The sequence below is a fragment of the Pipra filicauda genome, unplaced genomic scaffold (assembly GCF_003945595.2).
Source record: "Pipra filicauda isolate LSUMZ 115617 unplaced genomic scaffold, ASM394559v2 scaffold192_size1418226_pilon, whole genome shotgun sequence".
Taxonomy (NCBI): domain Eukaryota; kingdom Metazoa; phylum Chordata; class Aves; order Passeriformes; family Pipridae; genus Pipra; species Pipra filicauda.
This window is the reverse complement of record NW_024104301.1, coordinates 555,014-579,346: the sequence shown is the minus strand read 5'-3', so window position 1 is coordinate 579,346 and position 24,333 is coordinate 555,014. Positions and strand designations below refer to the sequence as shown.

The following is a 24,333-nucleotide window of genomic DNA, read 5'->3' as shown; positions in this document are numbered from 1 at the left end:
AGATACAAAACTGAAAATGAGACAAAAGCTGAAGGAAAAAAAGGCTTTGCAGCCTGTGCTGCTACTAAATGTGGTTTCCTTAAAAGAAGTTTATTTTCAACAAATTTTTGCATATATCTTGCATGCTGCCTCTGACACAAGTGACTAACACAAGTTTTTAGATTTGACATCTTTCAAAAAATACAAGAGATCCCCTTCATTTCACTGAACAGTCATTTTTATGACTGTTTAGTTTTTACAAAAAGGAGTCTCAGTACTCCCGTGTGTCACTACTACAGAGCTAAATCTTGACTGGAATATTAAAAATACTTTTATAATAGTGGGAAGTAGAAGAGCCCTTAAGTCAGAAACTTAATCAAGCACTTCAAAACACAAGGATCTGCGGTCTGTTATTGGGCACATTTAGACACAATTCTGATTAACTCTGAGTTCAGCATCTCCTGTGACTCAGATTTTTCAGCCATTTCTTTTACCTGGTCTCACCAGGTGGAAATGCTGTGAAAATCTCCTGGTTTACATATATTTACATACATTTTATATTAATATATATAATATATATTATGTGCATTTATATATATATATAGCAAAAATACATAAGATGTATTTTTATATATATGTAAAATACTTAAGATGTATTTTTATCTGTAATATTTGGTTTGTACCGCTCAGGAAACAAATGCACAGTGGGGCAACAGGAATAAACTGCATAAAGCCATCAAAGAAAAATAAAAGTAGATCCAAATATGCTATAAACAAAGTCACTTAACACTCCAAGTGTACTTGTAATGAAATCAAACAATTCTCTCATGATAAAGATTTTAACATCATCTCGTGCCCTCAGGTGGCAGAAGCCTCCAACAAACAAATTATTTCAAACAGTGCTCCAAGGACTTGCTCAATTCTCATCAGCAATTCAGGAGCAGTGTTCTGATGCCAAACTACTATTTAATTTTGACCTAATACCTGCTTTGTAGTGAGGATACCAGAAAGGCAATACTTAAAACAATCAAAGTTAAATGTAACCCCAAAAATTAACAGATTCAACACTGAAATACTTACAATTCTTTTTTAAGTTCTTCCACTTTCTTGTTCTCCAGATTCAGAAGCTCTTTTGATTTATTAAGTTCCTCTTCATTTTTCAGGTTGTTTTGTTTAAGCATGTCCAACTTCAAGAGGAAAAAAACCTTCGTTACACCAAAGAAACCACACAGTTCTCAGGACATGATGTCCAGCAAAATGGGGCCTGGGCTGGTCCATTTTCCATCTTTAGCCCTTAAATTAATCCAGCCTGTATGTTATGAGACTTTCTGCATGCAAACTGAGCAGCACAGAGAATTCCAAGTCCATTGGGGAGCAGTTTACAGGAATTTGATGTAAAGAGGTAAAGCCCAAAGCCCCTCAGCTCCATCAACTGCTGCACCACTCAAAGCATTATTTGTTTTTAAATGCAAAGCTTGTTGCTAAAATTACCTGTTCCTTGATCTTTATTCCTCTAAGATAACCGGTAAATTCTGCTTTTCCATACCTTAATTTCTGAGATTCAACAGGGTGAGGGTTGTGCCTGCAAGCCCAGGAAATGAATTCCCTGCAGAATGGGACAAACTGTAGTCCATCTATTTCCTGAGCTTGTGTCCACCAGGGAAACACCCCAAGCTTGTGAACCTGATGTGTTCCCATCCAGCCACACATGATATTATATAAGAGATAATCTCCAGCCATTCTCATGGCATTACAGGGCCCTGGGGATTGTTTTTTAATCCAGAAAGTGAACCCCTCCCATATAAACGTCACCATTTCTAATTCTCGAGCCCTCAGATCTCGCTGGAAATCGTTCCCATTTTAGCACATTTAGGGCAGCCCAGCTGTTCCCTACCAGAATTATGGAGCTGCAGATGACAGAATCCTCTCCTGCCCCATCTAATTCTCCATAACTCAGAAGCTGTTCTTACAAACCAGGCCAAACTTTTCATAGAAAAGCATTTAAATGTGATTTACTTCATTCTGGAGCTTCTCGTTTGTCTGTCTCGAGTTCTCCAAAGAGGCCAAAGTTTCAATTTTTTCTTTGTGAATGGCATCCTTCTCCTTGGTCACCTGCTCCACAGCCTGGAAAACATCTTCTGCCATTTTGGCAGCCTATAAATAAAGGGGAGTGGGGAAAAAAGCACTTATTACCAAAGGGACCTCTGACAGCAAAAGATGAACCCCAATACTTCATGCACAGCTCCACGGTTTGCCAGCTGCTTCCCAGTTAAATAAGGACTTCAACTGGGAATTTATTTGCATTTTGAAGCTGCATAAAGTATAAATTTCAGTGGAGAAGATTCGATTCCATGCAGAGACAGATCATAACCTCATGCTCGTGTCAGCACCGAGGAAATCCGTTCCCTGTTTTCCTTCCTGGATTTCTCATTACCACCACTGTGGCTGCTCTTAGACCTCTGACCTCTTTAGACAGTAGTAGTTCAGTAGATATTCACTCCCAACAGTCTGGTGTGTTTTCAGAAAATATGGAATTACAAAACCTCAAAAATTTGGACAGTAATGGACTAGGAGATAAAGCCAATTACGGAGTTATTTTATTGTTCATTGTGGCCTCATGAAAGGAAATACTTCCCAAGGATATTAAAACACTCATGTAGGTATCATCCACAGGGTATCTTGATCCCAATTTGTATTTAAAGTGGTTTTCTGGGCTTTAAGCCACACAAACTGACATTCAAAATCCTTTGCACAATTTGTTGGTGGTGAATACAAAACAATTCTGTGAATAAAAGAACACCAGAGTTGTCAGTGTCTTTCCCAGTCTCTTACACTGCTTTTATCCAATTACATTTCCAGGAGCAGCATATTGCTTTATATTTTTTGGAGTGACTCAAATTTGGAGTTTGTTGTAATTTAACAAAAAGATTTAATCTAAACCTTGTCTATCAATACTCTGGACTTGAAGCTGCAGAGTCCTTCCCCAGAAGGAGCTGCTCAGTGTCTCCTCCCAGATTCAGGGAACAGAGCTTCCTTTTATTCACAGTTTATGTTGTTTTCTTGCACCATTCAGCGCCAACAGAGGCTTTTGTAGTTAAAATATTTAAAAAAAAAAAATAAAATAAAGTGTCTTTCAGGCTCACAACTTGTGACAAACCCAAAGTAACATATTGAGAGTGAGCCCAGAATTCCAGCCTGTTCACATGGAAATAAAGTGCTGAGTGTGCAATGAGGTGCAGAGGAAATCAGAGGTTAGTGCTCAGGATTAGTAGAACTTGACTGTTTAACTATATTTCAATACCTCCAGTTTCTGTGCTACTGTTTGGGCCTGGAGAGTCTCAATTTCTTTTATTTTCAAAGCCAGATTGTTCATCTCCTCCTGCAGCATCTCATTTTTGCCCTGAGACTCCAACAATTTGCCTGAGAGGTCACTGTTAGTTTGCTCTAAAAGTGTAACCTCCTCACACAGCTTATAATAATCCTGGGAGAATTTCTCCTTCTCATTTCCTATTTCTTCCTTACTCAGGACCAGACTCTTCTGCTCAGCCCTCAGACTGTCCACTTCCTCAAGTAACTTTGTTCTCTCCTCCTCCATCAGCTCCAGCCTGGGTTGGAGCTCATCCAGCCTCTGGCAGACACGGCCGTGCAGGTCCTGGAATTCTGCTGCTGATTTGGACACGGAAGCAAAGTCACCTCTCAGCTGCTTCATGCTGGAAACAAGCTGCTCCTTCTCTGCACACAGGGCTTCTTTCTCTTTCATTATTTCCACCAGTTTAATATCAGATTTTTCTTTCTCCTGAACTAGAAGTTCTTTCTCAGCCAAAAATCCCTTATTTTTCTCTCTCAGCTCTTCCACCTCCTTCTCTAAGCAGCTGATGGTGCTTTGAAGTTCCACACGTTCCAACAGGAACGATTCCTTGTCCAGTTTTCTAGCTTCCTTTTCCATGGTTAAGTTTTCTTTCATAGCAGCAACCTCTCCATGTAGTTCCTGACACCTCTCCTGCAGTTCATCCCTCTCCCTGGTCAGCTTTTCCCTGTCAGAGGAGCAGGTCTTCAAGGAAGACGACAGGACCTGCTCGGCCCGTGATGCAGCCGCCAGCTCACCTTCTAACACACCTCTGGCATCCTGGGCCTCCTTCAGAAGGTTGGAAAGGTCACATTTACAGGCTTTTAGCTCTTCATTTTCTACAGTCTTCTCACGTAGCTCTGCCTTGAGGGCTTCGATGGAATCTCGGAGCACAACATTCTCCTGGGCCAGAGCGTTCCTGGACGAGACGCCCAGTTCGTGTTCTCTCCTCAGATCACAAATTGCCTTTGCACAAGACTTGTTTTCCTCAAGAAGCTCTGAGTACTTTTTCTCCAATTCCTCCTTCTCTTGGAGAAGAGCTTCATTGTGCTTTTCCAACAGCAGCGACTTCTGAACGACAGATTCCTTTTCTGAGGCCAGTTCCTTTATTTTCTCAGTGCAGACTCTCTCAGCCAGCTCAGCCTCTGCTGAGGCCTTCACAAGCTTCTCAGCAATTGCCTTATTTTCATTTAGAAGTTCCTCCCTCTCAGCCAAAAGCTTTTGTTCTGATGAAGAAAGAGCCTCTTTCTCTTGAAGTAGCCGAGAACATTCCAAATGGAGTGTCTCTCTTGAGGCTTCCAATTCCTCGAGGAGGTGAGTGAGACTCCCAAGGGAATTCTCCAGCTCCGCATTGTCTTTCCTCACAACTGTGAGTTCCCTGTGCTCAGTCTCCAGTTGTGTTTGCATCTCTTTCTCTCTCACTTTTAACACCTGGTTTTCACTGACTGCGTTGTCCAAACTCACTCTCAGCTCTTCCATGCTTTCCAGGAGCACCTTCTTCTCTGCCTGCAGACTCTGACTTGTCTGCAGGACACTGCTCAGCTCCTCTTTCAGGGCTCCAAGGGTATTTTGAAGAGCTGAGTGTTCCCCCAGGGCTGAATCTCTCTCTGCAGTCACTGCTGACAGTTGTTGCTGGAGCTCCCTTTGATCCCTGGCCAAGGCCTCACAGGAACTTCCCAGCTTCTGGATAACATCATCTTTGTCCTTTATAACTGCATCTTTCTCTTCCAAAAGTTTCCTCTGGTAATTCCCCAGTTCTTCCCATTCCTTGGTGTGTTTCTGACATTCCACACCCAGGGCATCCTTGCTGGCCTCGAGTTCTCTCAGCTGGAGGAGCAAGGCTGACTCTGAGGACCGGAGAGCATCATTCTCCTGAGCTGCCTTCAGGAGGTCTCCCTGGGCTGCCTCGAGTTCACACAGTAATTTGCTTTTCTCACAGACCAGTGCTCCCTTCTCTGTGCTCTCCTGCTGCCTTTTGGCCTCAGCTTCTTCCTTCTGCTTTAGGATTCTTTGATTTTCTGTCTTCAGTTCTTCTTGGTCTTGTTGCATTAACGAAATCTTTGATTCCAGTTCTTTAAGTTCTGATAACAAGGAACCTCTCTCTAATTTTAAAGCATTCCCCTCCTGTGCCAAGGTCTCTTTTTCTGCCATCAAACCCCTCATCTGGTCTGACATTAGTTCAAGTTCTTTTCTGGCTGATGTTAACACAGAGCTCAGGGACTAAAGAAATAAAGTCAGGGAGAAGGGAAAACAAAAATGAAGTCAAGCAGACAAATGAGAAATGTGCTTTAAGGGCAAATAGAGCAATTTTAATTCAAGTTTTAAAAGTGTATACACTGACACACAGTCCCTGTGTGAACTCAACTGCTGGCAGACCCCCCTGGTACATCACAGAACACCTCCCATCCACAAGAGAAGCTTTCAGTGGTATAATAATAATAATAATAATAATAATAATAATAATAATAATAATAATAATAATAATATGATGGTTTAAAAGTTCCTCCATATAAGATTTCATCTTGTTTTTTAAAACTACTCTCAACAAATTGTCTGAATGTAAATTACTGAGAAAGAAGAGCCACAGAATTATTTAATGAGACTCTAAGAAAATTAAAATGCAGGGAGTTGTATTAGATATTGATATCTATATTAGATATTCCAATTCTCAATTTCACCTTCTGTAGATAATTCTCATGATTCTCTCAAAAATATATTGTTATAACCCCCTTAATTCAAACCCCCACAGCAGTGGTGTCAATACTGTGTGTCAATTTATACACTAAATACTTTGCTAAAGCATAAACCAAAGATTATAGCAAATAACTGATGAGGGATGAAAGCAAGCAGTAATGTCAAAGAAACAGGAGGAAAAACTAAAATTACTGAAGTCAAGCTACACACTAAATAGATGCAGATCTTATGGGACTGTACTACAGAATGAAATTCCAGGGGTGCAGCACTTCTAAACGAAATGGCTCACCATGTATCTTAAAATTCAACATTTAAAAAACCAGGGAATGACATTTGGCTCCAAGTGACTGTGCTGAGCCACATTATCTCTGAGCATAAATTGTTAATATCAAAGAACTGGATTTCATCAATTCTTGTGTAATTTAGAGAAGAATTAACAACAGTTAGTCCTGTGTGCTTCTCTTCCCCATCCCATATCCACCTACCCTGGAAAAGTTCAAAAAGGAAAACACTGCAAAAATCTTGCTATGAAAGGTCGAAGCAGAAAAAACCCCCAGGGACTCACTGAGACAGAAGGATTTCAACCTTAGATTACTCCCAGAGTAACAAAATACACCTACTTTGGCCTGTTCCACCTCCTTCCTCAGCTCCTCGGTCTGTGTTTCCAGCTCGGTGTTTTTCCTCTGGGCACTTTTCAGAGCCTCCTCTGCACTCAGCAGGTTCTGCCTGAACCCCTGGATTTCTGCATCATGTTTGGCCACCAGCTCAGAATTTTCTTTTTCATACTTTGCCTGAAGATCTTCGTACTGAGTTTGGCTGGTCTGGATTTGCTTTTTCTGGTGGCAGATGAAACAGGCACAGGTCAGGCAGCAGTGGGACGATGTCCCACGCACAGTTTGGTGCTTTTAGAGTCCTTACCATGTCTGTCAGTTGATCCTGCAGATTTTTCAGTTCTGCTTGATGAATCTGGAGAGTTTCCTGCTGACTCTGCTCAGCTTTCTGGGCTGTTTGCTCCACGTTTTTCTCAAGCTGAGCAGCCTTTTCATTTGCTTTTGTGAGCTCAAGTTGTATTTGCTCCAACTGCCTGGAAAGCCCAAATGAAAGGACATCACTTTCTGCTGACAGCACCACAAGCACAGAGATGAAAGAGTCAGAGTTATGCTGAAGTTCTATATCCTGTCCAAGCACTTAGAAAGAGATTTAATTATTTAACATAAAGAAAATATTTTGCTAAATTCAATATACACAGGGGAGACCAAGCACTTGCTCCTTACTCGTGTGCAGAGCAGCTGCCAGAGCAACCCCCAGTCTGGGGGTTTGTAAAGGTAAAGAACAACAATTCCCATTTGGAAAAAAACACATTTTCTCTTGCTAGAAAAAATGTGACCCAAGTCTTTTATATATCCAAATAAACTGAGCTTATCAGGCAATCAAGTAATCCTGAAGCACAGTGACAAAACAGTCTAGGTTACTAAAAAGGTCATTTACTCTGGGCAATGAGAAGACATTATATAAGAATTTTAGAATTATAAATGTTTGATGCTCTTCAAATCACTCCCAGGAGCCTGTTTTGATTAATTTAGTTTGCTGGAATAAGTTCACTTGTCATATCAATGTGACACTGGGGAGCATCTTGTTCAGATATTTACAGAAAAATCAGATGAGGAGCTGGGAGTGTGGGAGTGAGGAATTAATGTCACAAAGCTCTGGCAGAGAGGAAATACCAGCAAATACCTTTCTTTGGAGCGCAGCTCATCGTTCATCTTGGTGAGCTGGGCAGAGCTGTCCCCTGAGGACTTCATGATCTCTGCAATATCATTTTCAAGTTTGGCTTTAGCTTCCACCAGTTGCTGCTCTCTCTCTTCTCGCTCCTTCAGCTTCCTCTCCATCTCTGGGCAAAACAAAGGTTGTTAGGCTGGGAAATTTAAGAGGAAGGGTAGTTATGGTGAAGAACCATAAACAGCAATTTTGATGTACAGACCTCGCAAATCGGCCCTTAAAATTAAAAATTATGACTGTTTGAACTTTGAACTGAAGCAAAAGGTTAAGAACTTTTCAGGAACAGTAAAGAGCAACTAGTCATGAACTCTTTGTCTCAGAAGTGAGTCACATCAGGCCATGACAGGTGGGTACAGGTTCTGCTGTGTCAGAGGGTAAGGAAGCACCGGAGGAAGATCTGCACACCCTCCAGTGAGAGCATCAGCAGCTGCTCAGCAGAGCAGCACAGGATGAACAGTGAAGGCAACACAAAGCTACAGTCAAAAAAATGACTCAGTGTGGGGCAGGCACTGCCACCAACAGCCCCTGGGATCCCTTCTCCAGCCCCAGCAAGGCCGTGCAAGGTTTGCTTCAGGGCACAGACCGTGCCTGACTTCTCTCTACGCTGGTTTGACATCGAGAAAGACACAGCAAGGCCTCCTGGGAGAGGGGAAGGAGACACCCAGACTGACACAGGCTGTTTGGTGTCCTCAAAAAGAGCACAGTGCTTATGGACAAGGCTGAGAAGGAACTGTTCATGTTTGTAACCCCCCAGGCTGGTCCCTGAGCCTTTGCCCGGGGTCTGACCATCCCCACAGGGGGGGTTTGTTGCAATGTCAAACAAGAATTTAAGTACTGATTTAAACACACTCAGGCAGCAAATCCTGGGCCTTACTGCACCATCTCCTGAGCATTATCATCACTGCTGGGTCACTGCTCACAGCCCACAACAGCTGCTTTCTGCCCACAAGAAAGCCCTTCCTTTGAAGGCACAGGCACTGGGGGAAGCATTTTACCGACTACAGGAGGCACAGGAAAGCACAAAGCTGATGCAGTTTTCAAAACAGCCCATTTTATCCTTCCTTACCAGTCAAACCAGACTTGAGCTGTTCCAGTTCTGAAGACATGAGTGTAAACTGCTCTTCTTTTTGGTTCAGTTTTGTCACTGTTTCTAGGCAAGGAAGATTTTGAAAACAAAAGTTAGTAACTACTTAGATGCAGACAATTCCACCTGCTTGTCAGGACTGTTACTCTTTAGAGGCTGCAAGTAACCCTGGCCTTTCCACAGCCACTGACAGTGCTGGGCCACCAGGGGTAAATTTAAACACCTCTTTATTTTGCATGTAACTCCTGCAGCTTTTCAGCTCTGTTCACTTCAGCAGCACATACCTTGCATAGCCTGTTGAACATTTTGCGCTTCATCAGCTGCACTAGTAAACTTTTCTTTCTGGAAAATGGATAAAAACCCAAGGTGAGGTTTGGTGATGACAGTACAACTCAACCACTGACTTTATTTTAGGTATTTTTCAAGTACAAAATGGAACAGTGTTTGCTCCCATCATAAATAGATCTGAGGTTTCTGAATTACAGTTCAGCACAGATTGTTCAGCAACAGAAAGCAAGATCTTCTCTTGCTTTGGTTGCAAGGAAGTCCCTCAACATTCAAATAACTTCTCTAGGGTAGGAAACCTGATTTTGGGGTCTCTATCCTTGCTGCTCACAGGCTGCACAGTGACATCTGTGATCCATCTCTCACCAGTGTTTTCCAGCAGGCATTGATGACAGACAGTGAAGAAAAAGGGGGATATTGAGGAAGACAAGTGAGGCTCTTCCACCAACTCTGAATATTTACTATTGGCCATGGAAAGTAAAAACAAAAAGCCCATTTTTTTTGTTACTACTCTGGTGTAGTTCCTCAGGAACCCCCCCCTCCCCAGGTAAAGAATATTTGGAAATTTAGTTAAATTTACAAAATAAGAAATCAGATGAAAAATGTCTTAAAAAACCATTTGTAAGAAGTGTGTAACAATTGCTAAAACACTTATAATTAAGGGCCATGTGTTCCTTAATGAGCAGTCCAAAACTCCAGGCTGCTTTTGATTTAGTTTAATTTTAGTTTAATTCTGCAATCCATAAACTGGTGAGTTTTATTTACACAAAACTCTTGCTAACACAGGACTCCAGTGAAATGCTCTTTTCAGCTCCCATTATCCAGGAACCACTTCCTTGCCTTCTTTCCCTGAGTAAAACAGCTTGGAAAGACTTTGCTCAGAACTGATCCACAGATTTCAATGACACTCTCACCATGAAAACCCAAAATCCAAAGAGTAAAGTCAAAATTTTGGGGTTTTACTCACCAAAACTTGAAGTTCCTTTTCCAAAGAATCTTTAACTTGATTTACTGCACTCAAGTTTTTCTCAAGGTCAAGAAGCTTTTGCTCTTTGCCCTGCAGTTCTGTGGCCAGATTACTGGCCTAACAAAGGGGATGAAATGGAGTAAAATAAAATGACAAACATGAGTGAAAAATCAGGAAAATTAAGAGATGAATCTGAAAGAAAAAACTATAATATTAAAATCACTTTAAGATGAAAAATTAAAAAAAACTGAAAAAAAAAGTGATGTGTTAACTGAGCGGAGCTGATTTCCACTGATGACAGAAACATCATAACACTAATTGCATTTTGGAAGAGATTTGAAATCATTAAAATGTAGTTTTTTGGAATCAATGGTGAAGACATTTAATGTCAGCTGCTTTTGAGTGCATTCAAAGTTTCAAACCAAACTTACAGCATCAGTTCAATCAGTAGTCTGGGTTTTTTATTGTTTTAATTTTCTTAAACTGATTCATTTGGGCTTCAGATCAACCCACAAAGCGGGATGGAATTTTTCCAAGGGTTCTGACCACTGGGGTGGTGCACAAACCCAGTGTAACCTCAAAAAGAGAGTCAAAGGTAGAAATTTGGTATCTTGGAACCATCTGGGCAGGGTTTAGGAAAGCTCCTCCCAGTCACTTTCCCGCTACTCTCACAATTAGAGCTCCAGCTTGTCGGGTCATGCACAGATTGAGGGGGAATCCCAAAAATTAAATGGTATCTCAGCACTTTTACCATTAAATGGTATCTCAGCACTTTTATCATTAAATGGTATCTCAGCACTTTTATCCCTGGCTCCAGGGGTGGGACAACTTCCAGGCACTGAATGGCTCAGCTTCGAAGAGATATTTCATCCAAACCCGAGGAAAACCTTGGTCAGATGTATCCCACTGCAGACTGGGGCTCAAAAATGCTGTGAACCAGGGCCAACAACATCCCTGCAGACCCTGGGCTTGAGGAAAAGCTCCACCAGGATCTTTTTTGCTTCCTTTTGTTTTTAACAACCTCTTCCACCACCCTGTCAGATGAGGGGAGAGGCAGTGAAGGGAACATTCCCCACTGAGCCCCAGGTCACTTTGCCTGAATGTCACCAAAGTTAAAGCCTCAGGATGTGTGGGATCTCCTCCCAGATAAGCCAACAAAGTAACTTTTCCATAACAGGAAGCTCTCAGTTTTTCAGCCTGCAGCAAGAAAGTGCAGAAGGAATCTTTTCCTGTTGCTTATTGCTGCAGAGGGAGCACTAAAAACCTGCTGAGACCCGACCCAGACAACGCTCCCTCTAAACCTCCTCAGGTGGTACCAAGATACACAACCAGTAAAACTCCTTTTTCCTGTGATGTATTTGCAGATTAAAACAGTACAGATGTCAAATAAAAGCAAAAGCAAAAGAAAAGGATGGATGTTGATACAAACCTGGCTAATTCCATCAACCTTTTCAGTCTCTAAAGTCTGAATTTGTTTCTCAGCTGCCTCAAGCTGCTTGCTAAGTTTCTCGATTTCCAATTTACCTTCAGAATTGGCTTTCTGAAGTGCAGCAAGGTCCAAAAGCTTTTCTTCAGCAGCTTTGATCTGTGGTGTAAGACTATCAATAACTTTGGTTTGTTCATTGTACTTGGCTTGCAGTACCTCTAGCTCCTTTACCTTTATCTCAGCTTCCTGTAATTTGTTTAAAGTGTCTTCCATTTCTACAAGATGCTGATCTTCCACACTTTCCAGTTTGGTCTTCAGGCTTTCCAGGCTTTGCTCTTTCTCCTCCGTGACTGCCAAGAGTTTTGCTTTCAGTGACTCGACCTCCTTCAAATGCTGAGATCTTTCATTCTCCTGCTTCACTTTGAAACTGGACATTTCACTCTCATGGTCCAACTTCATCTTCTCAATCTGAGTCTTTAGCTCCGCAAACTCCGCTGTCTGAGCCCCCACCCCTTTGCTGAAGGACACTTTCAGTTCTTCCATGGCTTGCTGATGGGAGGCAATTGCGGATTCCAGCTTGGATTTCCACAGCTCTATCACCTCGGAATTCTCCTTGTTGGCGTGATCCAGCTTGGATTTCAAGGATTCATTTTCTTTTGCCATTCTCTCGTTTGAAGCCGAAAGGGATTTGATCTCTCTCTGCAGGGCTTCCTCACTGATCCCAAACTTCTCCCGCAGGGAGTTCACCTCGCTCTGATGTTCTTTGCCAACTGCTGCCATTTTTTCTTGTAAAGAACTGATTTCTTGTAACAAGGACAGAGAAGTGTCCACGTCATCCACGTGTTTACTGGAATCCAACCTCCCTCGGAGCTCAGCCACTTCCTTCACCCTCAGGGCCAGATCCCTCTCCAGCTCCATGATACGGGATTTTTCCGACACTGTGGCCACCTGTGATCAAGAGTGTTTTAAGAAAAGAAGAAAGAATTACCAAAGATACATTTAACACAAAGACACTCAGGCCTCGCTGAAAAGAATCCACTGAGTGTTGCAAATTGCTTTAAAAAAAAAGAAAAATGTCCACAAGTTTGTATTAAATACATATTATATTCTCTCCAAGGATGGAATTTAGTTAAATCCATTTTTCTGAAGTCACCTAGAAATAACAACTTACTGAACAACTTACAAACTGCACTGATGTATATTAGCTATGGTTAACAAAGTGTTTCTCAGAACCATTTTAAGCAGACTGGGAAAGAACAGAGAACCTCGAGGTCTTTACTTGTTGAAATAAGGCCTCCAAATTAATCTCATCCCAGCTCTGAGATGTCAGAGAAAATTACAAACACATTTTCAGCCTATAAATCCTCTGAAATTCCTTCCACATCCACTTAATTGTCCCTGAAAAAGTGTCCTCACTATCCGAGCTTTCCGCTGGCTGTTGAAGCCACAGCAAAGCTTCCACAATTAATTCTAATTAGAAAGTTACTGTTTCAACCTCCTTATAATACCAACATCCTGAAAAAAATATTACTTACCTGCAATTGCTCTTTAAAAGTACTTATTTCAGAGTATGTTCTTGGCTTTCTATTCATCCTGGGGTTTTTATTCATCCTACCTCAACTTCAAGAAAATCCCCATGTGTGAGCATGAATATATGTGTGTGTGTGTATATATATATATATTATATCCTTTAGAATTGACATCTGCTGAACTTCTGACTTGGGATGAAGTATATCCAGTAATATTTTAGCAGGCAACAGTATTACTAATGCTACTGAGATATCCATTAAAAGATTATGTCATTGGTGGGAAAAAAGAGCTAAAAAGCCCCTGCAAACCATGATTTAGCAAAGCAAGAAGTACAGCAACTACTGAAGACCTCAGAAACCAAGCCCCAAACACTAGAGTTGTGTTAAAAGGATTGGCACATTCAATCTTACTTTTTTGGGGGTTTCATGAACTTTGCTACATCTTAAAATGAACCAGTGAACATTTCTTTATGTCAGTTCATGGTCCCACTTTGCTACTTTTATGTCAATTCATGGTCCCATTGTGCTACATTTGGAACTGAGTACGAATTTTGCAGTTGGAAGGCATCTTACCTGAATTCCTCCAGGAGAGAGGACACGTGTACAGGCACACACATACACACACCACCAAAATAAAGCTAATTTTTGAAGTGTTCCAGCTCTATGGCAGGAGCAGGGACCTGTCTGAGCCCGTGTTACACCCAAGACGTGTCACCAGGAATCTCCCCCACACAAAGCAGTGTCGTTATCCAAAGAGTGAAATCCATTACCCTAGTGTCTTCTAACTCCCTCTGGAGTTTGTCAGCTTTGGTCTTTTCAAAGAGCAGGCTCTGTTCAAGCTCCTTAATGCGGGCATGCTCCAGTTTGGTCTGCGTCTGTTAGTGAAAAGGGAGAGGAAGAGACACAACGGTGCCACCATCACATGCCAGCACGAGAGGAGGGAGCCACATGCAGGCCGTGCTGCCAGAGGCCTCTACCAGTGATGAGCAGAGAGGATGCGGTGGAGAAAATGGACAGGGAAATGCTGTGGATGAGGAACATGGGCTGAAGGGGTGGATGGACTGACATGGCAAAATAAATAAATGAATAAATAAGTCAAACGGAAATAAACGGCAAACGGAGGAATGGGAACAAAAAGGTTTCATGCAGCTGAGTAGGAGTTATTTATCAGTACATGAGGTTTTCGGCACAAATTAGAGTAGTTATGTAATAAATATATATATATGTGCATATATATCCCTGCCTGTTCTAACAGGATGGTCAGTCCCTTTTCCTGTCATCCCTTTTAATGTGCTGGGTTTATTTTATAAATAATTTATTTACTAACCAGGGGACAAAATTCCACACTGAGGCTCATGTGACAAATCCAAACTTTAACTTTCTGGGGTTTTTTATAGTAGCTGTCTCTCAAGTCCCAGCCATAAAACTGCTTTTAGCCAAGACCTTAGAACATGAAGGTTCATTTGCCACTGTGGTTTGAATTCTTTGAATAGAAAGAGAGGGGTTGTCTACCACTCCAAAACCCTCCTGGTTTTTCCCTCTCCTCTTCCAGGAAGGAAAAGCAACAAGTACTTGTTTAAGTAACAAGATTCCCCAAAAGCAGATAAGGAAGTATCAGCCTGGTTGCTCTGCAGTCACGGAAGTCTAAATATATTGAACAAGATGTGGAAGTAAGGAAAAAGAAAATAAGATCTTTGGAATTCTAAGAGGTTCCTAAAGAGGAGCAGGACACAGATGAAACTAAGTGAGCAAGTACCTCCTGCCTTTTGCTTACAAACAGGTGGAATTGTTAGCAAGAACACAGAATATTGGATATTCTGGATATTCAGTCCCTCTGTGCTGGGATAACAGTCCCAGAACACCACTGAGATCCTGAAGGATCAGCCCAAAAACCAAGTGATCACCCAACTTCTCTCCTTTGGAGAGCAAAGATGTCCATTTTTGATGGAAAAATCAGAATAGGGAAATCAGGAGTAAAGAGAGGATTAAACCAGGAGTGCACATGCAGAGTTATTCTAACACATCATCAGCCTGAGTAGAGACTGAGAACACTAAGAATGCACAGGAAACCAGTTTCAGCCTTGAGAACTTCCTATCTTGGCTGGGGATGCAGCAGAGGAGGCAGCCTGGGATAAATTTTCCTTTAAAACTCCTCTCTTCTGAGCTATGGAAGCAAGGGGGCTGCTCAGGGCTTGCAAGGCCATTTCTGCTATTGAGCAACATAATTTTCCTACATAATTCAAGAGAAGCTACAGTAAAATCAGGCAGCTTTGCACACTAATTGTTCAGATGGTTTTTATCATCTCTCCCCTTTGGCATTTCATACCAAAAAGGGAAAGAAATAAGGGGAGGTGGGCACAGAAACATTAACTGGCTACTTGCACTTTATATCTAGGGAACAGCAGCAGGAGCTCAGAGGAAAACAGGCAGGGCTTGTGAAGAAACCAGCTGAAATCCTACAGTTAAATGAAGGCTATTTCAGGATCCTGGTCAGTGATGCCCCTACACTCTCCAGTGGGTTGCAGAGGTTTGGACCCTAAAGAATCCAATGGCACATTCCCCCTGTCTCAGTTAATGGGGATTTAGTCACTACACACATTCCTTCCAATAAATGCCGGAATTGCTCTGAAAGCAACATGCACACAAATACCAGAGTCGAGGTTTCAATAACAGATTATGCAGTTAGTGAATCAGTAGAAGCATTTTCTGCACACAATCTGTTAACATGGGATGTCTCTGCACATTGAAGTGCCCTCTTACATTGTCAGGGTCTTCCGAAATCTGCCTCTTTCGCTATCAGTAAAATTAAAAACAAACAAACAGAAATGTTTCACCTGCAGACTCAGCACTACCATTCCAACACAAGCAACAGGATACATTTCATCAGCCTGAATTCAGTTTAAACTCCAAGTTATTGCATCTTGACAAACCAGAGGCTTTAAGATGGTTTGTCACAACTATCGATTGATTTAACAGAAAATAAAAAACTCAAATATTTCCACGGACTAAACAATAAAAGGAGCATTCTATGAAGAATCTAGATAGGTATCTTAAAATGAATGGAAGACTAAAATAAAAGAAATGTTATATGAAATGAATAATTTTCATAAGGCTTCACTTAAATCATAAATGTTTTACAGTAACATAAATTAATTACATTTGTATTTTATGCTGTGCAAGAAATTCTAGTATTTTTCTAATTCGACAACAACAGAACAACTAAAAAGTATTCTGCTTTTTAATTTGAATTTTAGGATAAAAATTGGCAGTGTTCAAATATCTGAGAGCAATCCTTTAGTAAATGTTTTCTCTTCTGACTGTGTAATAACACACTGTGTTTAGCCCAACATTATAATTATACAAACAGGAGAAGGATAAAAGCTGCACACATGCATTGCTGTTTACATTTTATGGGCAACTCTGTCAGGATAAAACACTCCTCATCAATTCATCTTCCCTAAGGGAAGCACAGGGATTACTCAAAAATTTGATCAAACAGGACTAGTCTTCAATATTCATTTTTAAAGGCTTAAATATTAACTTGCAATTTCATAACTTCAAAATGATTTTTTGTTTGTTTTGGTTTAATATCAAAAGGTAGAACTTTCTATGAATTAATTTAATTACTCTGAACAACTACAGCCATTGCACTGCACAGCCATTGCAGAAATGCATGGAATTTGGGGTGCAATCCTGCAGTTTCAGGACAATTAGTTTACCCAGGGACTGCAGAAGTGGATATTGCATTTTTTAATCATTCCTGCCTTTCTCTTCCAGAGAAAAGTGCTCTTAACCCACACTAAATGCATTCCTGTGCCCTCCTAAATATTCTGTTTACAAAGCTGGAGATGTTTTACCTCGAGGTCTCCTTTGGTAATGGATTCTTCTTCCACACGGAACTGAAGGTCTTCGACTTTCCTGTGGGGACAACTCATTAAAATTCAGGTAACTTTGGAAGAAAAATGCTTTCAAACTCATTTTCAGTGGAAATCAGAACTACAGGGACATCACCCCAGCAAAGTGCCCGAAAAACAAAGGAGAAATCTCTCCCAGGGAGCATCAGAGGGAAGGAAAAGGGCTCCCTTTAAACAATCACTGACAAAGGGAGGCACGGGCCTTCCTGCAACCCCGTAAAGTGTATTCTGTTGTATTTGCTGATGAATTAAAAAGGAAACCTTTAAGTCATCACTGATTCTCTCATCCTTTCACCCTTTAAGTCATCACTGATTCTCTCATCCTTTCACCCTCCTGCATGTCCTTGAGAGAGTGACCCAACTGAACAGTCTGATCTCACATTCCATATATTCTACCATTCCTCAAAGAAACAGGCAGAAATTTAGGAGACATCCAAAATATCCATAGGCCTGGATGTGTGCTGGGCACATTGAATCCAGTCTCCAGGACAGAGGAATATGTTGGGGGTCAGGATGAACTGCAAGATGCAGCAGGGGAGCACAAGCCTTGCCTTGTCCACACAGGAGTCTCAGAATGGGATCAGGGAGGAGAGAAGCCAAAATCTGACTTAAAATCAAATTTTTAAGAAGTTATTGCTTCCCTCCCCTGACTCTGGTATATCCCAATGAACAAGGGGCCAGATCTCCTCCTTTTCCCCTTGATCTTTCATCACTAAAATGCTGCAAGGGAAGAGACAAGGATGTCTCCTTTCCTTGGAATTACACACACAGCTTGGCTGACAGATACAGAAATCACTGCTGCAGACAGAGTTACAAGTGATGGGAGTCTAAAACAAAAGAATAAGGATTTAGGACTGGGAGTGGGTCTCACCAGTGCTTTGGGAAACAGGGCATTAAAGACTGACTTTGGATCACTGCTGAGACTGACCCGAACACATCACACAGAGTGAATAAGGCTGGAGGGGTTGGGAGAATATACAAATAATTCCAGATCAAACTCGACTGTTTGTTTTGAAAATTCTGTTCTATTGGGTCCCACGAAAAGGCAGCAGGAACATTGTAAAGGAATTGCCCTTTTTACCACTGCATTTTCCAGCTGTGACCTCTGGTTTTAGGCCCCTCAGAGAGGCCAACACTGACTGGCTCGAGGGGCACACACTCACTGTGGGTTTCTAAACAGACTTTACTCTTCAAAAGTATTCCAAACCCACTAAATCAATTTATCACAATTTCCTCACCTAACCTTGACCCAACAATTTATCAGACTATTTCCTTTCCCAACCCCACCTCACCTATTTGGTAATCTCAGTTCTTTCCTCTAATGGTTATGAAAGGGAATTAGAAAAGGCATTAGAATTAATGGCTTTGATGATTTGCCTGCAAGAGACATCCCCTATATAGACACAACTAACAGTAATGAATTATTCACAAGAGATTTAAATGTAAATTCCTAATCCAGAACTGTCAGGGAATGAGATGATCAACCTTTTCATTTGGAAGTGGAAGAAAAGTGTTTCAAAAAGATCAGGTACAATCCATTAATTTCATATGAGGAGGAATAAAATATAGTAGAAAACAATAGTGCAAGTATTGAGTTGGATAAAAATCAGTTATAAATAATAGTTTTACAGCCTCTGAGCAAATCCACTTTCTTTGGCTTCCCCTCTCCAAACTGGAGGGTGGTTTTGTTCTTTATTAAATTTTAACAAACTGCAATATGATTTTACACAGTAATTGCCCATCGTTCAAAATCTGCTTCATATCTGAAAGCCACCAATGCAAAGTCTGATTTAACAGAATTAATTCCTGAAGACATTTTTGGGTACCTTTTCTCTTCCTCGAGCTGATTGAGGAGCTCCACCTTCTCCCTGTCAGCTGCCTCCACCATGGCCCGCAGCTGGTCCATTTTTGCCTCCATCTCCAGAACGTGCTGAGCAACAAGGAGGAATATTATGGATTACATAGATATGGCTGTTGTTATTATATGGGTATCATATTGATTTATATGGATATTATTATTATATATATTGATAGAATGGATAACTTTACTTTTAGAACCCCACCTCGTACTCCCTGTTTAGGAGCAGCCCTCACCCCCTTACCCGGTCGTGTCCATCCCGAACCAGGGCCAATTCCTGCTCCATTTCCCCCACATGACTCGTGGCTTTTGCCACCTCTGCCCTCTCCAGGTCCCTCTCTGCCAGGAGCTGCTCAATGTGCTGCTGCTTCTCCTTCAGGGCCTCCTGCAGGGCCGTGGTTCCCGAGATTTTCCGGGCGTACCGGGAAGAGGTTTCTGTCAACTTCACAAAGGAAATCCATTAAAAACCACTCTGCATCCAGGGAAAGGAAACTGGGGTATCTCCAGACTCTCCAAACACGGGGTTAGTAAAGCAAATGCTTCCTGTGACCTGCTGTACCTTCTCCTTTTCCATCTAAATGACTTTATTTTCCCCAGTTTAACATTAAATGACCTGACAGTTGCTTGTCTGACACAGAAAAATAGCAAGAGCCCTGAATAGCTGAGCAGACTGTGAGACTCCAGCAATTTTCAGGGAAGTTTTAGTTTTCCTAAAAACCGATGCACAAGAAATCTGCTGTGTCAGAACTGATTTCAGGAAATCTTGTTTCCTTAGCAGCTTAACTTTTAAAGAAAAAGTCTCCAAATTATTCAGACAATCCTTTTAACTTGAATGGCCACCAAATGTTCGTGTTGCCTGAGAGAAAGAGTTGGAAGAAAGACGGGATTTTAATTCCAGAGGTAATGGATTACAGCAGCTTTGTGCTTTATGGCCCAAATCATGCAAAATCCCTGGAGCACAACAGAGGCAAAATAAGCAAATATATTTGAGACCTTTACAAGGTGTAACTTAGAGGATCACAGCATGTGGAATAAAACACTGAAGTCCATATTTATGCTTGTCCTCATGGATTGAGGCAGCTCCACGTGTCAGTGCAGTGATCCCAAACTAGAGGGCACTCTGCAGCTGCAAGTGCAACTTCCACCCTGGATTAAGTAATGAAGTCCCGGTGTTTGTGCCAAATAAAAAGCCTTTTTGTGGTCAGGTATTAACCCCAGTGCCCTGACCAGCTGCTGACCTCTGTAATCTGCTTCAGTCCTGCAGGACCAGGGTAGGTCACCTCTGCACCTGCCGGTCAGTGGGACACTGTCCCAGAGAACCAGTTCCACACCACTGGGAGTCACCTCCTGCTAATTAAATGCAATTATGGACTTTGGCTTAAAAAAAAATGAAGAAAAAATCTAGGGTGACCATGGAAAAACCCAACTATTTCTATGCTTTTCGTTGCCTTAAAAGAGACTTCCCAAAATTCAGCTTTCCCAGATTTCCGTCTTCCTGCTGCAACCCAAGATTAGAACATTTATGTAACAAAACAACTTTAAAAGAATCCATAGTAAGTGTATTAGGTGGAATTAGTACTGTTAGAATTCACCTGAGCCACTGCACTTGGCAACATTTAGCCTTTATGAATTCACAGATTAAAACCAAATCTAAAAGAAAAGAAAGAGGCTTTTTGTCAGCAAGGACCTGGCAATTGCTACTTCTGGATTTCTCAGCTGACTCATCTCTTTCAGTCTCTTTTGCAAAGAAATTTTCTTTCTTTACAAAGAAAATTTGGAGCATTTCAGACAATCTGAAGCTTCCTGCTGAATAAAACAAGTGAGGTCCGTGGAAGCTTTAGCTCAAACACAAACCTCTTATGAGAGAGGCAGTGAAAATGAACAATCGATGGAGATTCCAGCCAGAGACCGGTTTGGTGGTGCCATAAGCCCCTTTCTTATCACAATCACTCCGTTAGCCTGAATTAAATATTCCAAATATTTGATACATGTATTAAATATTCAAATCTCCAGGGCTAGCTAAGATTTCCTTCCCTCGTGCATGCTTTGAGTGGAACCAGCACAACTAACGGGTGCCGTGCTCTGCTCTAGTCTCGACGCCGACCACGGGCACGTGGATTCCTATGGATTCCTGCACGTTCCTGTGGATTCCTGAGGGAATGGGGAGCATGCAACAGAAAAAGGAGCTTACTAGTCCTGTACGGCTGGGCTTGCTGCTTACGGAAGAGGCCACGGAGCTGAGGGAGCTGAGGGAGGAGGCGCTGGGGCTGCGCTTCAGGGCCGTGGGCGTCGGCAGCACCTTCCGCACGGCGGCCTTGGCCTTGGCCGGGGTGGTCGAGGGGAACCCGATCTTGGTCACCTTGTGCACTGGGGCAAACAATCCATACTTGGGCTGGCACTGGAAGTACCTTCCAAAAAGCAAAGTAAGGAGATGAGAGTATAAATCAGCTTCTTTTCACACGCACGGTCTGGCTTCACAAAGAATTCCGCATCAGGAGCCTGAAAGTATTAATGGAACAGCTGGTGTCTCTCATCTACACTACACTGCAATCATATTTTTTTTGGAAAAGGGATTTTGAAAGGCTGAAGCATGATTATATCAGACTTCAGAAATTCCACTTGAGCTGTAGCTCTATTTCCTAAAAAAATTCCATTCAGAGTCAGTTTTACACGCGTTAACTTTCCTCTCCCTCTGAGCTGCCAACAATATGTGACGGCTGAGAGTTAGAAATAAGCAGATTTTAATTAGATCAAGTAGTTTTATATCACATACATACTCTTTATGCATATTTGATTATACAGAATATATATCTTTGATTACATATAAACAAACACCACTTATAATTTTAAGTTGTGATCACCCATGTTAAGGTGGAACAATCCTTGTAAAACCTCTTTTTAAGGAGGTAAAAGACTGTTCCTTATAGCAAATCAGAAAGAAAGTCACTGTGGTGTGAATTAATGCTTTCTAAGTGGGACTTATTGGAGGAAGCAGCTCCACTGCTCCCAGCCTCTACAATGAGGCAACTGTTGGTACAGGAGCTTTCACCCCTGGGATTCAGGAAGATTTCCTTTAAGTACAGCTCTTAGATATCCAGAGATTTTCTTCACTGAGCATTCAGAAACCAAGCAGGTGTTCCAAATGCAGGAAATTGTGCTTTCCATTAGCAGGCTATGAATAAAAGCCACATGGGAGTAGGAGAGATCAGCTCATCCCATGAATGGAGGGCTGGTCCGGATTTTCAGAAAATTCATAAAATTCAAGTCATCGTGTACCACCCATCAGCAGACACTCAGGTTCACAGCCTCCCTGCCTTGATTGAAAAGTTTCATGGAGATATTAAAAACCAAAAGAGACTGCAGAGAAAAATCTTAGAAGGCAAATGGATGATGGACCAACCTCGTTCCAGCCACGGCTCCATCGTTCTTTCCCAGGGGCTCATCCAGCTCCACTCCACACCACTCTCCTTTAGCAAAGTCTGTTTCTCCCAAAAAACGCACAACTCCGGCTTTTGTCCCACCAACCTAAAGCAGGAAAACACATCTGCATTTAATGCATTTCCAAATTCAAATACCAAATACAACGGAAAAGCTTCTGGCGTAACCACGTGCACAAAGCACGTTAATCATGTGACCAGTTCTGATTTCAAAATGCAGATTTTTTAATTTGTGGGTTTGTTTTGATGTGGAACAAATACAGATCTTCACAACCAAAAAGAAGAAAAACTGAAACAAAAATCACTTTCTTAGCATTTCTGTCCAATTTGGTATTCAAAGTCTGTAATGACTGAAGGCCACAATTCCAGCAGGTGACTTGATATGTCTGTAAGACCAAAAATACATTAACAACACCCAGTATAACCTGAATACTGAACATACTGAACAGATATTTGTTTCAAACAAATTTCTACCAGCAGATAAGGATTTCTAAGAACTGCTTATTTCTTACTCAAATTCTCTGAGGAAAAGTAAAAGAACTGAAATGAGAAAAAAATCCTTTCATATTTTCTCTAAGGAATAATTCAGATAAAATACACAGAACAACTCTCTTGTATTTAAATCTGATATAAAGCACAATGTAGAGCACTTGGCAGAACTGGAGACATAACCACATGAATCCTTAAAATGGGAACAATCATTTCCTTAATCTTTTCTTCACTTTAAAAAAAAACAAACCAAAAAAACCCCCCAAACACTCCTAAAGGAAAGCCTAGAAATCAGCTGATTTCAAACTTAAAACCTGAAATATTCACAGCAATTCCAATGACTTGCAGTGTCTCTGAGCTACAGCTTTTTATAACACCCAGGGAGGGAAGAATTAAATGAAGTGAAGGAGGAAAAGGTGTTGTGTGGCCACCAGTTGCCAGGAAGGGCCAGCAGCCAGAACTGCAGGGCTCTTGCAGGTCACAGGGACCATATGTTGTGCCCTAAATTTGTGGAAATCTGTTCAGCCTGAATCCAGCATTGTGAAAACAAGGAAAAGGTAATGAAAGCTCTTCAAGAGATTCCCAGCATTCCACGTGGAAAACACAGCAATGGCACTGAAAACGTCCCTTCGTGGTTTCCAGCACACGTTATCCAACGAGGAATATTTTGTGGCCTCGGCAGAGAGCCTGGATGTGACCTGCTACCAAAATATACACTAAAAAGTAAACTAGGATTGCACATCATTTTTCCATAGACATTCTATTTCTGGGGGGAACTTCCCAGGATTAAAGGAGAACAACGAGCTTCTTGTGCTGTAAATTAAGGTGAGTGATCACAGCACAGCAGAGAACTCACACCAATGCGTTTGGGAAGTCTGGCAGTTCTTTTTCCACACAAACCTCAGAAAAACAGGGAGAATAATTCTCCTTTTTTGATATTACTTCAGTGACAAAGGTGACAGAGGCATCTCTTGTCCCTGTTTAAGGTGGCAGCTCCTTCTGTCTCATTAGAGACAGTCTGGAAACAACCTTTAGCTCTTGCTTTAAGTGGCTCTGTAGCAAATTATTACTCTCCATGGAATAAAAACACACAAAGTTTACAGTTATCATGACTCAGCCTAATATAGTAACTAGTAGAACGTTTGGTATCTGGTGTTCTTGGCAGAGAACACACAAACTTCCCCTCTTGGAAAACAAGCACCAGAAAAAGAGAATTGTAACCAGCCCAAGAGCTCCACAGAATCCAGAGCTCTGTGGCACAGTGGTGAAGAAAGAATATATAATATTGTTAAAGGATTTCCTGGGAAGAACTAGTCCTTAAATTGAGGGATATGTTATTCCCCATCAGACATAATCTACTTTTTCTAGAGGATAAATACCATTATCCTAAGTATAAACATAAAAGTAACATTTAGCTGAGTAGTGTGAGAGAAAAACATGGGTGTTCCAAGTTTTCCTTCTCCTCATTCCTTTTCTAGTAAGTTTGGGCAGTTTTTTATAATTTTTTTTGTCTTGTTTTGTTAGGTGTTTTTTCTCTATAGGTAAA

The 24,333-nt window shown here is 41.5% G+C and overlaps 1 protein-coding gene across 9 annotated transcripts in view; it reads right to left on the bottom strand.

The window, feature by feature from the left end:
• Window positions 1-24,333, bottom strand: part of CLIP1 (CAP-Gly domain containing linker protein 1) — a 59,476-nt gene that overhangs the window by 11,868 nt on the left and 23,275 nt on the right. For 2 of the 9 annotated variants that reach the window (XM_027739711.2, XM_027739712.2), the window contains exons 4-19: window positions 22,262-22,386; window positions 21,053-21,269; window positions 19,106-19,303; window positions 18,830-18,933; window positions 16,947-17,007; window positions 15,850-15,882; window positions 13,860-13,964; window positions 11,564-12,508; window positions 10,135-10,251; window positions 9,167-9,224; window positions 8,865-8,948; window positions 7,754-7,910; window positions 6,938-7,103; window positions 6,640-6,855; window positions 1,996-2,133; window positions 1,060-1,166 (exon numbers count right to left, since the gene is read on the bottom strand). In XM_027739711.2, coding sequence (XP_027595512.1) covers window positions 1,060-1,166; window positions 1,996-2,133; window positions 6,640-6,855; window positions 6,938-7,103; window positions 7,754-7,910; window positions 8,865-8,948; window positions 9,167-9,224; window positions 10,135-10,251; window positions 11,564-12,508; window positions 13,860-13,964; window positions 15,850-15,882; window positions 16,947-17,007; window positions 18,830-18,933; window positions 19,106-19,303; window positions 21,053-21,269; window positions 22,262-22,386 — 2,831 coding nt within the window. Of the gene's footprint in view, window positions 1-1,059; window positions 1,167-1,995; window positions 2,134-3,280; window positions 5,546-6,639; window positions 6,856-6,937; window positions 7,104-7,753; window positions 7,911-8,864; window positions 8,949-9,166; window positions 9,225-10,134; window positions 10,252-11,563; window positions 12,509-13,859; window positions 13,965-15,849; window positions 15,883-16,946; window positions 17,008-18,829; window positions 18,934-19,105; window positions 19,304-21,052; window positions 21,270-22,261; window positions 22,387-24,333 lie in introns of all 9 variants that reach the window. The other 7 variants (XM_027739708.2, XM_039380336.1, XM_027739705.2 and 4 more) reach the window with 6 other exon arrangements.